We start from the raw sequence: 12,468 nt of genomic DNA, 5'->3' as shown, positions 1-12,468 counted from the left end.
GAGGGGAGTTCCCCAGTTCCCCGCAGACGCCCACCCCTCCACCGGGCCGCTAAGGGTCACAGACCTCCTGCCTGTCCCTGGGTGCTGCTAGAACAGGAACGTTTTGCTCTGAAACGGACTCCAGGGCCCAATTAGCTTTCCTTTCGTTCGATGCTCTGTATTCCACTTAAAAACATTTCTCAGCCAGATTGAAAAGACTTGGCCCCCCAGGAGGTCACACTGACTCATAACTCAGCTACACTCAAGTTCCATCAAAAAATAAGGTCTCGTGACCTTGCACAAGACTGTGGGACAGGAAGCCATGACCATCTCCATTCATTTCTCTACCTTGAAGACCGGAAGAATCAGATCTGCTAGTCCCTCCTTTTCAAACTTCAGGCTTGAGCACAAATGTCACCTACTCTGAGAAGCTTTCCCTGATTGCCCAATAGAACCATTTCCCAAGGACCTTTACCCTACTGACGGTGATCCACAAGGCCCTGCCAGGTGGAGCCCCTGCCTTCCTGTCCCTCCATCCACCTCCCACTCTTCCTCCCTCTACCCCAGCCCCTGGCCTCCTGCTGGTCTCCTGAACACCCCAAGCCTGTCCCTACCTCCTCGCCTTCCCCTTTGCTGCTCCCTCTGGGAACCTCTGCTCCCAGATCTTCAATCACACTAGCCTCTTCTCTGTCTTTGCAGCATCCGTGGCCACCTGAGATTCCCATTTATCTTGTTCACCACCAGGACTAGGAACCTAGCCCCCGCCCAGAACTCGCTGGCCTTCAGTACGTATCTGTTTCCTGAATCTGTCCTTCCATCCTTGGGAGTTCGCTCTAGGAAAGCTGGAAACAGCAACTGGAAAAGCACTTTTGTAAAGCAAAAATCGGGCTCCAATTTCAAGGCCATAGCCACTAGGATTCCTTAGCCCCTTAACTCAGAACTGGTCATTTGCAGGTTGAAACATGCAGATAAAGTTGTAGTAGCAAAACTCTAGAAACAAAGCCACTTACTGTTAATACCACTGTGGTTTGTTGCCTATGCTTTTTTGGTTTGCTTTGTTGTTTTTCTAGACATTTTATGGATATATTTTTGTATCCAAAAAGTAGAGTATTACATAGCACAGGTAGCAAGTCTTTTCAAATAAAAATTCTTCTTACGCACAATTTTAAATAGCATCTCAGGCGACATGACAGCACCTTAGTCTGCTTTTAGTTTGAAAAAAATGTTTCAACACATCTTTGAATAAATATTTCACAGCATAGTATATGTTCCAAGCCAGCTCATACTCAACACAGCACAAAAATCAATATAGTCAAGCATGGATATCCTGCAGAAATCACTTACCTAAATATTGATAATGCTAGTGTTAATTGAAGGAGGTGCTAAATTTCAGTTAGAGATTAATGAAAAACATACATATATGCATGTATATACGTGTGTGTGTGCAAGTGCGTATGTATGTATTTCTTTCAATCTGGAAACAACCAAAGTTTCCATTGACAGGGATTGGTTAAATAAAGCACATTTTCAGACAATCGTTACAAGGAGGGAAGTTAAGTATGTTTAGACAGAATGTACTCTGAGATATACTGTCAAGTGGAAAAAGCAAAGGCAGAGCAGCGTAGGCAGAATACAACTATTTGTGTTTTATAATTTAGCAGCAATACAAAAATATACATATACATATACATGCCTGTATTTGCACACAGTTCTCCTGAACGACACATTAAAAAAAACTAGTCATCTTCTTTGCACCTAGGTTGGAGGGAGGTTTGTTGTTTTTTTTTTTGAGGTGCGGAGGGCTGGGGACTGAACCCGAGACCTCCTATGTGTGAAGCTGGTGCCACCTCGGCTTCCCTGAGTTGGTTTGTTTTGCTTGTTTTTGTTTTTTTCAGGAGGCACTAGGAACCAAACCCGGGACCTCCCATGTGGGAAGCAGGTGCTCAACCACTTGGGCTGCATCCGCTCCCAGGCTTGCTTTTTAGTGGTTTTTAATTTTTCACCACGTGCATGCATTTATCTGCTTTAAACTTTTTTTAAAGAGAGCCATTAGCTGCCGCTCTTGCTGCACCGCCTGCCAGCTCCGGGGGCGACCTCACTGCCTCGCCTCCCTCTGCATCTGCCTGCCACACCCCGCAGGGCTTGACCCTGTCCTCTGGCCGCCTCCAAATGGAAACATGGCCTGTCCTGGAGCCGGACGGCCTCACGCTGCCTGGCTCAGGGCCTCGGAGTGTCGTCCAGGCTTCGGCTTAGGAGAGAAAACAGACCCAAATGCCTCCCACTTTACTTCCTTGGCCGGGAGCGCTTGCAGACAGCCCGAGTGCCTGGCCCCGGGCTGGCTCCCTCCCTGCCCGGGCTCCCCCCGGGGGTCTCCTGCCACCTCCTGCAGGGCCCTGACAGCCCTCGGACTTCCTGCCCGCAGCCGCCCCGGGGGCCCGCAGTCCGGGGGTGAGCCAGGCTCTGTCACCGCAGTGTGCCTCAAGCCTCCCGGACCCTCCTCCCCAACCCCAGCTCATGGCTCGCGCCCCCTCTGAGCGCCCAAAGGGGGCCGCACCAAAGCTCCAGCACCCTCACCACCCCAAAGCAGACACGTGTGCTTGGACCCAGCCGCATCTCCAGCCTCCTCAGTGGAGGTGCCCGGGACAAGTGTGTCCCTCCCTGCCAGCTCTCTGGCTGGCCCGGCTGCTTCACAAGTGCCCACGACACCTGCAGAAGTGCAGGCTTCCCCAGCCGCGGCCCAGGCCACTGAGTCCAGCCATGTGTGGGGACAGAGGACTAGAAGTGGAGCCTGAGATGGTTGCTATGGTCCTAGGCCACACGTGGTTAGAAGATGTATAACCCAGACAGGCAAACGGTGGGTTCTCCCCAAGATCCTCACTTAGCGTAACGCCATAGAAGGGCAGCGAAAACGCTGGCAGGTGCCACCGTACCCGGTGGTGGAGGCCAACATGTGGACACCCAGGCAGCTCCTGACGTGATAGGACAAGAAGGACACTCCCCCTCTGTGGCTTTCTTCCCCCAAGCCCCTCACTCCAGTCTCACGATGAGAAAAACCTCGTCTAGCCCCAGTGGAGGGGCTTCCTACTCAGTCCCTGAACGGGCCCCCTGAAAACTGTCAAGGCCGTGAAAACCAGGGAAATCTGAGAAACTGTCACAGCCACGAGCTGCCGAGGAGACGTGACGGCTCAGTATAGTCAGGGATCCGGACTGGGATCCAGAAACAGGGAAAGGACATTAGTGGAAAAACGAGTGCCATTAGAATAAAGTCGACAGTTTCTTCGACAGTCCCGTGCCAATGGGGGCTGCTCAGTGGTGACAAATGTGCAATGACAGAAGATGTTAGCATCGTGGAAACCGAAACGGGGAGGGCCGTGTGGGAATGCGCTCTACTGTCTTTGCCAACTTTTTGGTAACTCTGAAATCATTCCCAAATAAAGATTTTATTTTTAAAAAGGGATTCCACTTAAAGAATAATATTAATCGAATACTAATTTGCACCTACAGCCCAAAGCATAAATTTGGGGCCAGGCGGACGCAGCTGGGGACACTGGAGTCAAGGGTCCTGTTCCTTCAGCAGGTGCTCGAGGCAGGAACACAAATTCTATTTCAAACCGGCCTATCACGTCCTGAATCAGGAGACTCAAATACCTTTCCCACCTCTGTGCTCATGAACGTCCTTCTGGAACAATCCTTAAAGAGAAGAGCTTGGAAATCACAGAAGCAGTTTCATGAACAAAGTGGTCTACCATGGTGTTTTTGATTTGAGGGGAAAATTAGCAACGACTTAAGAGTCTGACCCCAGGAATAGGGGGCAGATGGTAAATACATGACTGCCCAATAAAGCTGCGGAACATGAGGTGATGATTCCAAAGGAATATTTGTAAATACCATGGAAAAATGATTTCGTTGGAATGCAACATGGGAAAAAGCAGGAGAAAAAAAATATGCATACAGTTGGGATCAAGACTTCTGAGAACTGCCTAGCCAAAAAACACCAACTGGAAGGGTTACTGGTGCTCAACTTTTTGGTAGGCTGTGGGTGAGCTTTTCCTATTGCTCATTTATCTGCATTACTTTTTTTCCTCTTTCATTTTGTGCATTTTATTTAATTTTTTCTACTATAAAAGTATTATCTCTATCCACATATATTTAAAAGTTTTACAATTATCTTTAAAAATTTTTTAATTTAATTTGTCCTTATGGCAGAACATAAAGAACAGAAAAATGGGAGGCAAAGGTAAGTCAACTGATTTGCCTAAAGCTGGGTTGGCAAAAATTTCCATAAAATACCAGATAGTAAATATTTCAGGCATTGCAGGTCACAAATGCCTTTGTCCCGACTACTCAACTCTGCTGCTGTGATACAAAAGCAGCCTTAGGCAACAGGTAAATGAACGGGCATGGCTGTGTTCCAATAAAACTTTATTTACAAAAAGAGGCAGGCAGTGGTCTTTGGCCGGTAGGCTACTGTGTGCTGATCCCCAGAGGTCTAACTCAGATCCCGGGGCTAGACCAGTTGTTCTACCACAGCCAGGTTCTCTCAATACCAGTGAGCAAGACCAAAAAGAACTCAGGTTAATAGCAACTGTCACCAGGCAACAAGCACTGCACACTTACGAGGAGCCAGGCATGATGCAAAGTCTCCAGTTCTCCCAACACACCTGGGAAGTGAGCACCTGGGAACTGCTGCCCCCATTCTACAGCTGAGGAGACTGAGCCTTGCAGTCTTAAGCAGCTTGCCCAAAAAACCAAGAGCCGGCACGCAGCAAAGACAGAGAAAACCCAGATGGATACCTCCAGGCCTTCACCTCTGCTCTGCTGAGGTCCCTTAGTATCACCTGATGTTAATAAAAAACATCTTTTAAAAACCTGCAGTAAGCCAGACACAAAATGACATAGACTACAATTTCTAGAGTACGCTAATTTCCTAGAGACAGAAAGCGGATGACAGGTCACAGGGGGATGGGGGAGAGAGGCGATAACTGCTCAATAGGTGCAGAGTTTCTGTCAGAAGTGATAGAGTTGGGGTGAGTGATGAAAAAGCTAAGTGATGGAAGCACAATATTTTTAATATAATTAATACCACTGAATTATACATTTGAGAGTAGTTAAAATGGGAAATTGAGTTGTAGCTATGTTACTACAATTAAAAAAAAAAAGATCCCTGGCCTCACAGCCTGTTTCTTTACTAGGCGGGCTCTCAGCTCCAGAAAACAGTGAGAAGCAGCTCCACTTACGTGCACAGAATGGACTGGTCCTCTCGATCTGTGAACAGAAAGAACAAAGAGCCATGAGTGAGAGTTAGCTCCGAGCTGATTCTGGTTTGGGCAAAGCTATTCCCGGGGCCTCCCATCTAAGTCCTGGCTGCTGGTCCCACCGGGCCGGCAAGGGGCCAGCTGGGCTCGTTGCCCACAGCATAGGGGGGCAAAGCCAAAGCCAAGAGGGTGGCAGGAAAACCGTGCCCAGCAAGATGCTGGGGCCTGGCTTACTCTGAGGCAGCGAGCACCCCAGCCCCGCCAGCTCCATCCTGCCCAGACTAGGTCACAGATGGAACCTGGACTTGGGATCCAGGCGTTCTGTGGTCCCACTTGGTCACGTCCCACCCCCTAGCGTGGACCAATATTTTTAACCTCTCCACGCCTCTGTTCCTTCACCTGTGATATGGTGTAATAGATATTTTTGTTTTTTGACAATCCATTCCCTCTTCTTCTGGGAAGAGCACCGTGCATTCCTCTAGGAGAATTATGCCCCCACGTCAGGTACAGCCTTGGTGGGATTGCCCTCTCAAGCTCCCCCGGCCCCAGCCGAGAGTTGACAAAAGTGCCCCAGGCTACGTCAATGCTGAGTTTCGATCACACTGATTGGAGGACAAGGCAAGCACAGCAGGTGGACAGCGCCCCAAGGCGGCACTTCCTGGGCCCCCAGAGCCTGCGGAGCCCCCGTTCCTGCCATTTTCCAAGCCTGGCCCTCCTGTCTCCCTGTCCCTTCTGTGAGCAACACGATTCTCCTTCCTGAATTCTTTTCCTCTAGAAGGAGCCAGAGTTGGGCTCTGTCGCTTGCCAGCAGAGAACCCTGGCAGACCAGAGACTTTGGGGAGAGCCATCTTGCCTAAGCAGGTGCTAACGACGCTGGAGCCCATTTCCTCTATGTCGAGGGAGATGGGCACGATTAGAAATCCTGGCTTCCTACCCCCCGGTGGGCAATGCCCAGGCTGCATGTCTTAACCCCTCCCTCCCAGCTGCCTCCCACCCTCACAGTGCTCGGCCGCATGTGATCTTTCTAACACACCCAGCTAACCAATCACTTCTTTCTTTGAGCTCTTCTCTTTTGGCAGTTTCTTAAAAAGTTAAACATGAATTTACCCCAGGGTCCAGCAGTTCCACTCCTAAGAGTCCACTGAGAGAAATGAAAACATATTTCCCTACAAAGACTGGACCACGATTATTCACAGCGTCATTATCACGCTAGACAAGAGGTGGAGCCAGCCCAAATGTCCACCACCCGATGCACAGACGCTCAAAACGTGGGCAGCCAGGCGACGGGACGGCGTGCCGACACGGGCCGCAGCGGGCTCGGCCTCGGACCCCTCAGGCCGAGTCAAAGAAGCCAGACGCAAGGGGCCGCAGGACGTGATCCCATTTATAAGAAACGTCCAGAGCAGGCGCCATAAAGACAGACAGAGGATGACTGCAAAGGGGCATGCGGCACCACGGCGGCGTTCTCAGACTGGCTTGTGGTGATGCCCACACGACTCCAGAAGTTCACCAGAATTCACTGAATTTCACACTTAAAATGGCTAGGCAGAGGTTTTTCTCATCTTGAGCCTGGAGTGATGGGCTTGGGGGAAGAAAGCCACAGAGGAAGAGTGTCCTACTTGTCCTATCACGTCAGGAGGCGCCTGGGTGTCCACATGTTGCCCTCCATCACCGTGTGTGGTGGCGCCTGCCAGGGTTTTCCCTCCCTTCTATGGCATTATGCCAAGCTGGTGCTTTTCCTTCTAAACCACCAGCCCCCGTGCTCCCCGGCGCCCAAGGCATCCAAGACTGCCCGCCCCTGCGCCTGCGCAGCCCCAGCCCCGCTGTCGGCCTCTCCCCTGACCTCCAGCAGCCCAGGAAGCCCCGTCCCTGGACGCGCCTCCACCACGACTTCGCTCCGCCTCCGAGGAGCCCTCCCTTCCGTCCCTGCCGACTTCCTCGTCCCTCAGTCCCCACAGCGCCTCCTCCAGGAAGCCCTCCCCACGGTGAAGGAGCCAGGACCTTGGAAGACTCCATCGCGCCCCCAAGGCGTCGCAGATACACAGCCAAACTTGCTGGAGAGAATGAACCCCCGAGGAAAGCCCCCAGGGCCCGAACAACTAAACGCCTGCCCCCAAGCCCCCACCACGGAGAAGCTCTGGAGCAGCCCCTGGTTCCGTCCACCCCCCAGACAGATTCAAAGCCCAGGTCTGCAGCCCTCTGACACCTGTGCTTCCGTCTCAGGCTTGCTTTTTTCTCTTCCCTTGTGTGTCCGCCCCATGGAATCATGAGCCCCTCGTAGGCAGAAACATCCTGGGTCCATTTCTGGACCTCCAGCCCCCAAGCCCTGTGCCTTGGCTCAGGGAAGACTTGACCTGCTGAGCTTTTTACAAAAGCCAACCCCAAACCCAAGAGACACGATCTCCTTGATGGGGAAGTCCAACACATACACGAGAAACCCACCTAGTCATTCATTCACTCATTTCCCGCACGGAGCCCTTGGTCCTGATCCTTCTAGAGTTGAGGAAATTGAGGCTAGATGGCCCAAAGTCACACGGCCACTCTGATGGCTAACAAGGATTTTGGTTTTTTGAGATTATTTACTTTATTTTTCTTTATTTATCCCCTCTCCCCCAGATGGTTCTCTCATATGTCTGCTCCTTGTTTGCTCACCTTCTGCGGGAGGCACCAGGAACCGAACCCGGGACTTCCCACCTGAGAGGCAAATGTCAGGTGTTCAACGGAGGCTCAACGGCCTGAGCCACATCCGCTGTCCATGGCCTGCAATGTCTGCTGGCTTGTGGCATCTGCTCATTACAGCAGGAGCGGCATCTAGCCTGGTTTTTGTTTTTCGTTTGTTTTTGTGGCAGGGGTAGTGTCTGCTCATTTTCTTTTAGGAGGCACCAGGACCCGAACCCAGGACCTCCCATGTGATAGGCAGGAGCCCAACTGGTTGAGCCACATCTGCTTCCCAAACGTAGCAGTTTGATATGGTTATGAATTCCAAAAATAGATATTGGATTATGTTTGTAATCTCGTCTGTACCTGGGTGTGATTAAGTTATGATTAGGGCTTTGACTGGGCCACATCATTAGGGTGTCGGGTCCTCACTGGAACTCACAGATAAATGGCATGACAAAGGACAGAGTTAAGGTTTTTTGATATTGGAGTTTTGATGTTGGAGTTTGATGCTGAAGCCTTAAGCTGGAGCCCCAGGAAATAAGCCTACAAAGGAAAGAGAAGCAAGCCCCAGAAGGAGAAGAACCCTGAGCCCAGAAAGACACAAGCCCTGGGAAGAGAAAAACCCTGAACCCAGAGAAAAGCAAGACCCTGGAAGGGAGGAACCCAGGAAGCCTGAACGCTCACAGCCGTCGGCAGCCATCTTGCTCCAACACGTGAAAATAGACTTTGGTGAGGGAAGTAACTTATGCCTTATAGCTAGTATCTGTAAGCTCCTATCCCAAATAAATACCCTTTATAAAAACCAACCAATTTCTGGTATTTTTCATCAGCACCCCTTTGGCTGACTAATACACCTACTAACCAGGTTTTTGCTTTTTTTTTTTTAAGATTTATTTTATTTATTTATTTCTCCCCAGTCCCTTGTTGTTTGCACTTGCTGTATCCTTGTCTTCCTTGTTTCTTTAGAAGGCACTGGGAACCAAACCCAGGACTTCCGATGTGGGAGGGAAGCACCTAATCATATGAGCCACGTCTGTTCCCTGCCTTGTTGTGTCTCTTGTTATGTTTTTTCTTTTTGTGTCTCTTCTTGCATCATCTTGTCGTGTCAGTTTGCCACACCTGCCCATCATATCAGCTTGCCGTCTTGTTCATCTTCTCTGGGAGACACCGGAAACCTCTGTTCCCTCCTTTGTTGGGTCTCTCATTATGTTTTTTCTTCTTGTGTTTCTTGTTGCGTCATCTTGTTGTGTCAGCTTGCCATGCCTTCCTACCACACCAGCTTGCTGTCTTCTTTAGGAGGCACCAGGAACCAAATCATGGGCCTCCGATGTGGTAGGCAGGAACTCAATCACCTGAGCCACATCCATTTCCACAGACCAGGTTCTGAAGTATCATTTGTCAGGGCCTGGACTTTCTCTGCTTTCCCAAGTAGAGGGCAGTGCACAGGAACTGGAACACGGACCCTGAGTAGCCCAAGTCCTGGGGCCTTGGGAAAGGTTGTGGGGGATCAGGCAGCTTGTGGGGCCAGCATGGAACTGCCAAGAGAGGGAGTGGGGCCTCTTTCCCAGGCCAGGGAAGCGGGTGTGCTACAGTTCAAGGTGGAAAGAAGGAAACTGAGGCATGAGAAGGTCCCTGGGGTGGCTTAGAAGCTCCCTGGAGAGTGTCCACTTGCCAAGCATTTCTTGAATCTGAGACCATCACCAGCACACACCCTGGCCCAAGGACTATCACTCTGGCCTTGACCTTCCTCCCCAGTCCCCCTACTTCTGCCTGCACCCCCACAGTCCACCCCCACACAGCAGCCACAGGGGTCTTCTGAAAACAGTCAGCTCACGCTTCATCCTTTCTCAGAGGTCCACTATGGCCTGCCCCCACCTACCACCCCGTCAGTGCCGCCCTCTCATCAGCCCAGTGGGCTCCTGGATGGCTGCCCCCCTGCTCTTCCCTTCCACCCTCCCTCCAGCTCTTTTGACACAGCTGTCCTGATCTCTCTGTTGCAGGGAGAAAGCCACGCTTTCCCAGCAGCTGCACAGCCTGGGCCAGAGGACAAGATGGCTCCAGGGTCAGGTGCTCAGGGGCGCCCTGGAGAAGGAGCAGGCTCTAGGGGAAGGCTCAGGAGCCAATGGACAGCTCTGTGTTGGGGACATTCCCAGTGGAAACACACCTCCTCCAAGGGCAGGCAGCTAACAGCGCCTTGGCTATCAAAGAACAGAAGAAAGGCTCCATGTGGGTAGTTTCCCGTGCAGAGCCCAAGGAAACTGATTTCATGGGGCTTTCTATCAGATTCTCTCCCTGAGCCTGAGGTTAAGGTCACACTCAAGAAAGGGCAGCATTCTTAGAATTCACCAGCAGTGTCCACTCTCCAGGCTTTCCTCATGCTACTTCTTCTGCCATTTTCCCTCTAGCCTAAACCATTCTTAAAACATCATCCTGGACATCACCTCCTCCATGATGCTTTCTTTCTCTCTATACCTCCCTAGAGCCGAGGTGGCCCTTTGTCTATAGCTCCCCTCCAGGGCTGCCATGAATAGCCGTGCAGGTTGTACACTGCACAACTCTAGGGGAAGTCATTCACCTCAGTCATAGATTTGCATATTTTTTTTTAAATTTTTTTTTTTATTGACTTTGTAATAATATTACATTAAAAATATATATGTGAGGTCCCATTCAACCCCACCCCCCCACCCCCCCTCTCCCCCCCCCCCAACAACACTCGTTCCCATCATCATGACACATCCATTGGATTTGGTAAGTACATCTTTGGGCACCTCTGCACCTCATATACATTGGTTCACATCATGGCCCATACTCTCCTCTATTCCATCATGTAGGCCCTGTGAGGATTTACAATGTCCGGTGATTACCTCTGAAGCACCATCCAGGGCAGCTCCATGTCCCGAAGACGCCTCCACCTCTCATCTCTTCCTGCCTTTCCCCATACCCTTTGTCCATTATGTCCACTTTTCCCAATCCAATGCCACCTCTTCTATGTGGACACTGGATTGGTTGTGTCCATTGCACCTTTATGTCAAGAGGAGGCTCAGATTCCACCTGGATGCTGGATGCAATCCTCCCATTTTCAGTTGTAATCACTCTAGGCTCCATGGTGTGGTGGTTGTCCTTCTTCACCTCCATCTTAGCTGAGTGTGGTAAGTCCAATAAATCAGATTGTAGGTGCTGGAGTCTGTTGAGGCTCAGGATCTGGCTATCACATTGTCAGTCCAGAGATTCAAATCCCCTAAATATATCTTAAACCCCAACATTAACTGCACCTCCAGCACATTAGCATGAAAGTCTTATGAAGGGAGATCCCATCTGAGTCCAGATTCATCACACATAAACACCATTTCCAAAGAGGGGCCATCTGCCCTGGTAGTTAACCCCATCGGCCATGACCATAACTCCCATGGGTCTCTTTAGCCCTCAAAGGAACCAATATCTGGGGGTTGTATCTGCTTTATCTGTCTCTCTGACTCTGCTCAGTTGTGCATGAGGGCAAACCTTCTGCCAGCCTCCAGACTCTTTTTTAGAAACTCGTAGCCATATAAACTCATTTCTCCTTTCCATTTCCCCCTTACTTTAGGTCAAACAGCATTTTAAAGTCATGGTATTTTAGATTTGCATATTTATTACAACAATTTTCCAGCAGATGGAAGTAAAGTGCCTTGAGAGAGGGGTGCCTTTTCCTAATTCTACAAAGGTGTCACATGGCCTAGTAGTGGTCCTGGCTCCCATGATAGCAAGGTTCCCACCATCAGAGTACTTTACCTCGTGATGATCACTGCTTAACCTGGCTACCCTTTCAGTGCTTTTCTGGGGAGGATACAGACTATTTGGAATGGTAAAGATTTACACTATTCATAACAGCCAAAAAGTGGCAACAGTCCAAATGTTCATCAACTGATGAATGGATAAACAAAACCTGGTACACTCCTGCAATGGAATAGAGTTGCGCAATCAATAGGAATGAGTAACTGATACATGCTACAACATAAATGAACTTCAAAAACATGCTAAGTAAAAGAGGCCTGTCACAAAAGACCACATATTGTATGATTCCACTTACATGAAGTGTTCAGAACAGGCAAATCTAGAGGGGATGGGAATGGCAAGTGACTGAAAATGAGCACAAGATTTCTTTTTGGAGTGACACAAATGTATAACTGTGGCCACGACTGCATAACCCTGTAAATTTGTTGATTGTCAGTGAATTGTACACTAAAAAGGGATTAATTTTAAGTATGAAAATTATACCACAATCAAGCTTTTTTTTTTAAAGATCATCTGAATTTTACACTGTCTCTGAATCAAGAGGTCCACTTCCTTAAGCTTCAGACAGGGCCGTTAGGTTTCCAGAAGTTACGAAAGTGTTTTGAGTGCTTGGCCCACTAGCCCAGAGCTCCTGGCGGTCAAAGCATGGGGCTGGCCCTGGATGGCACAATATTTACTGCTTCTCCTTCAGGAAGGCAGCGTGGTAAAAGTCCGGGCACTGCTTAGCCACTCAGCAAGCCAGGGTCTGAGCCCTCTAATGTGTCAGGCTCTGGGAACACAGAGTGTGATGGGAACCCCTTAG

General features: G+C 49.9%; 1 protein-coding gene across 5 annotated transcripts in view; it reads right to left on the bottom strand.

The window, feature by feature from the left end:
- MYH11 (myosin heavy chain 11) overlaps nt 1-12,468 on the bottom strand; it is a 125,451-nt gene that overhangs the window by 71,062 nt on the left and 41,921 nt on the right. For all 5 annotated transcript variants that reach the window (XM_004471878.5, XM_058286386.2, XM_058286385.2 and 2 more), the window contains exon 4: nt 5,217-5,244. In XM_004471878.5, the coding sequence (XP_004471935.2) occupies nt 5,217-5,244 (28 nt within the window). The remainder of the gene's footprint in view (nt 1-5,216; nt 5,245-12,468) is intronic.

This window comes from Dasypus novemcinctus, chromosome 23, assembly GCF_030445035.2.
Source record: "Dasypus novemcinctus isolate mDasNov1 chromosome 23, mDasNov1.1.hap2, whole genome shotgun sequence".
Taxonomy (NCBI): domain Eukaryota; kingdom Metazoa; phylum Chordata; class Mammalia; order Cingulata; family Dasypodidae; genus Dasypus; species Dasypus novemcinctus.
The sequence above is the reverse complement of the archived record's forward strand: the minus strand, read 5'-3'. Positions and strand labels throughout refer to the sequence as shown.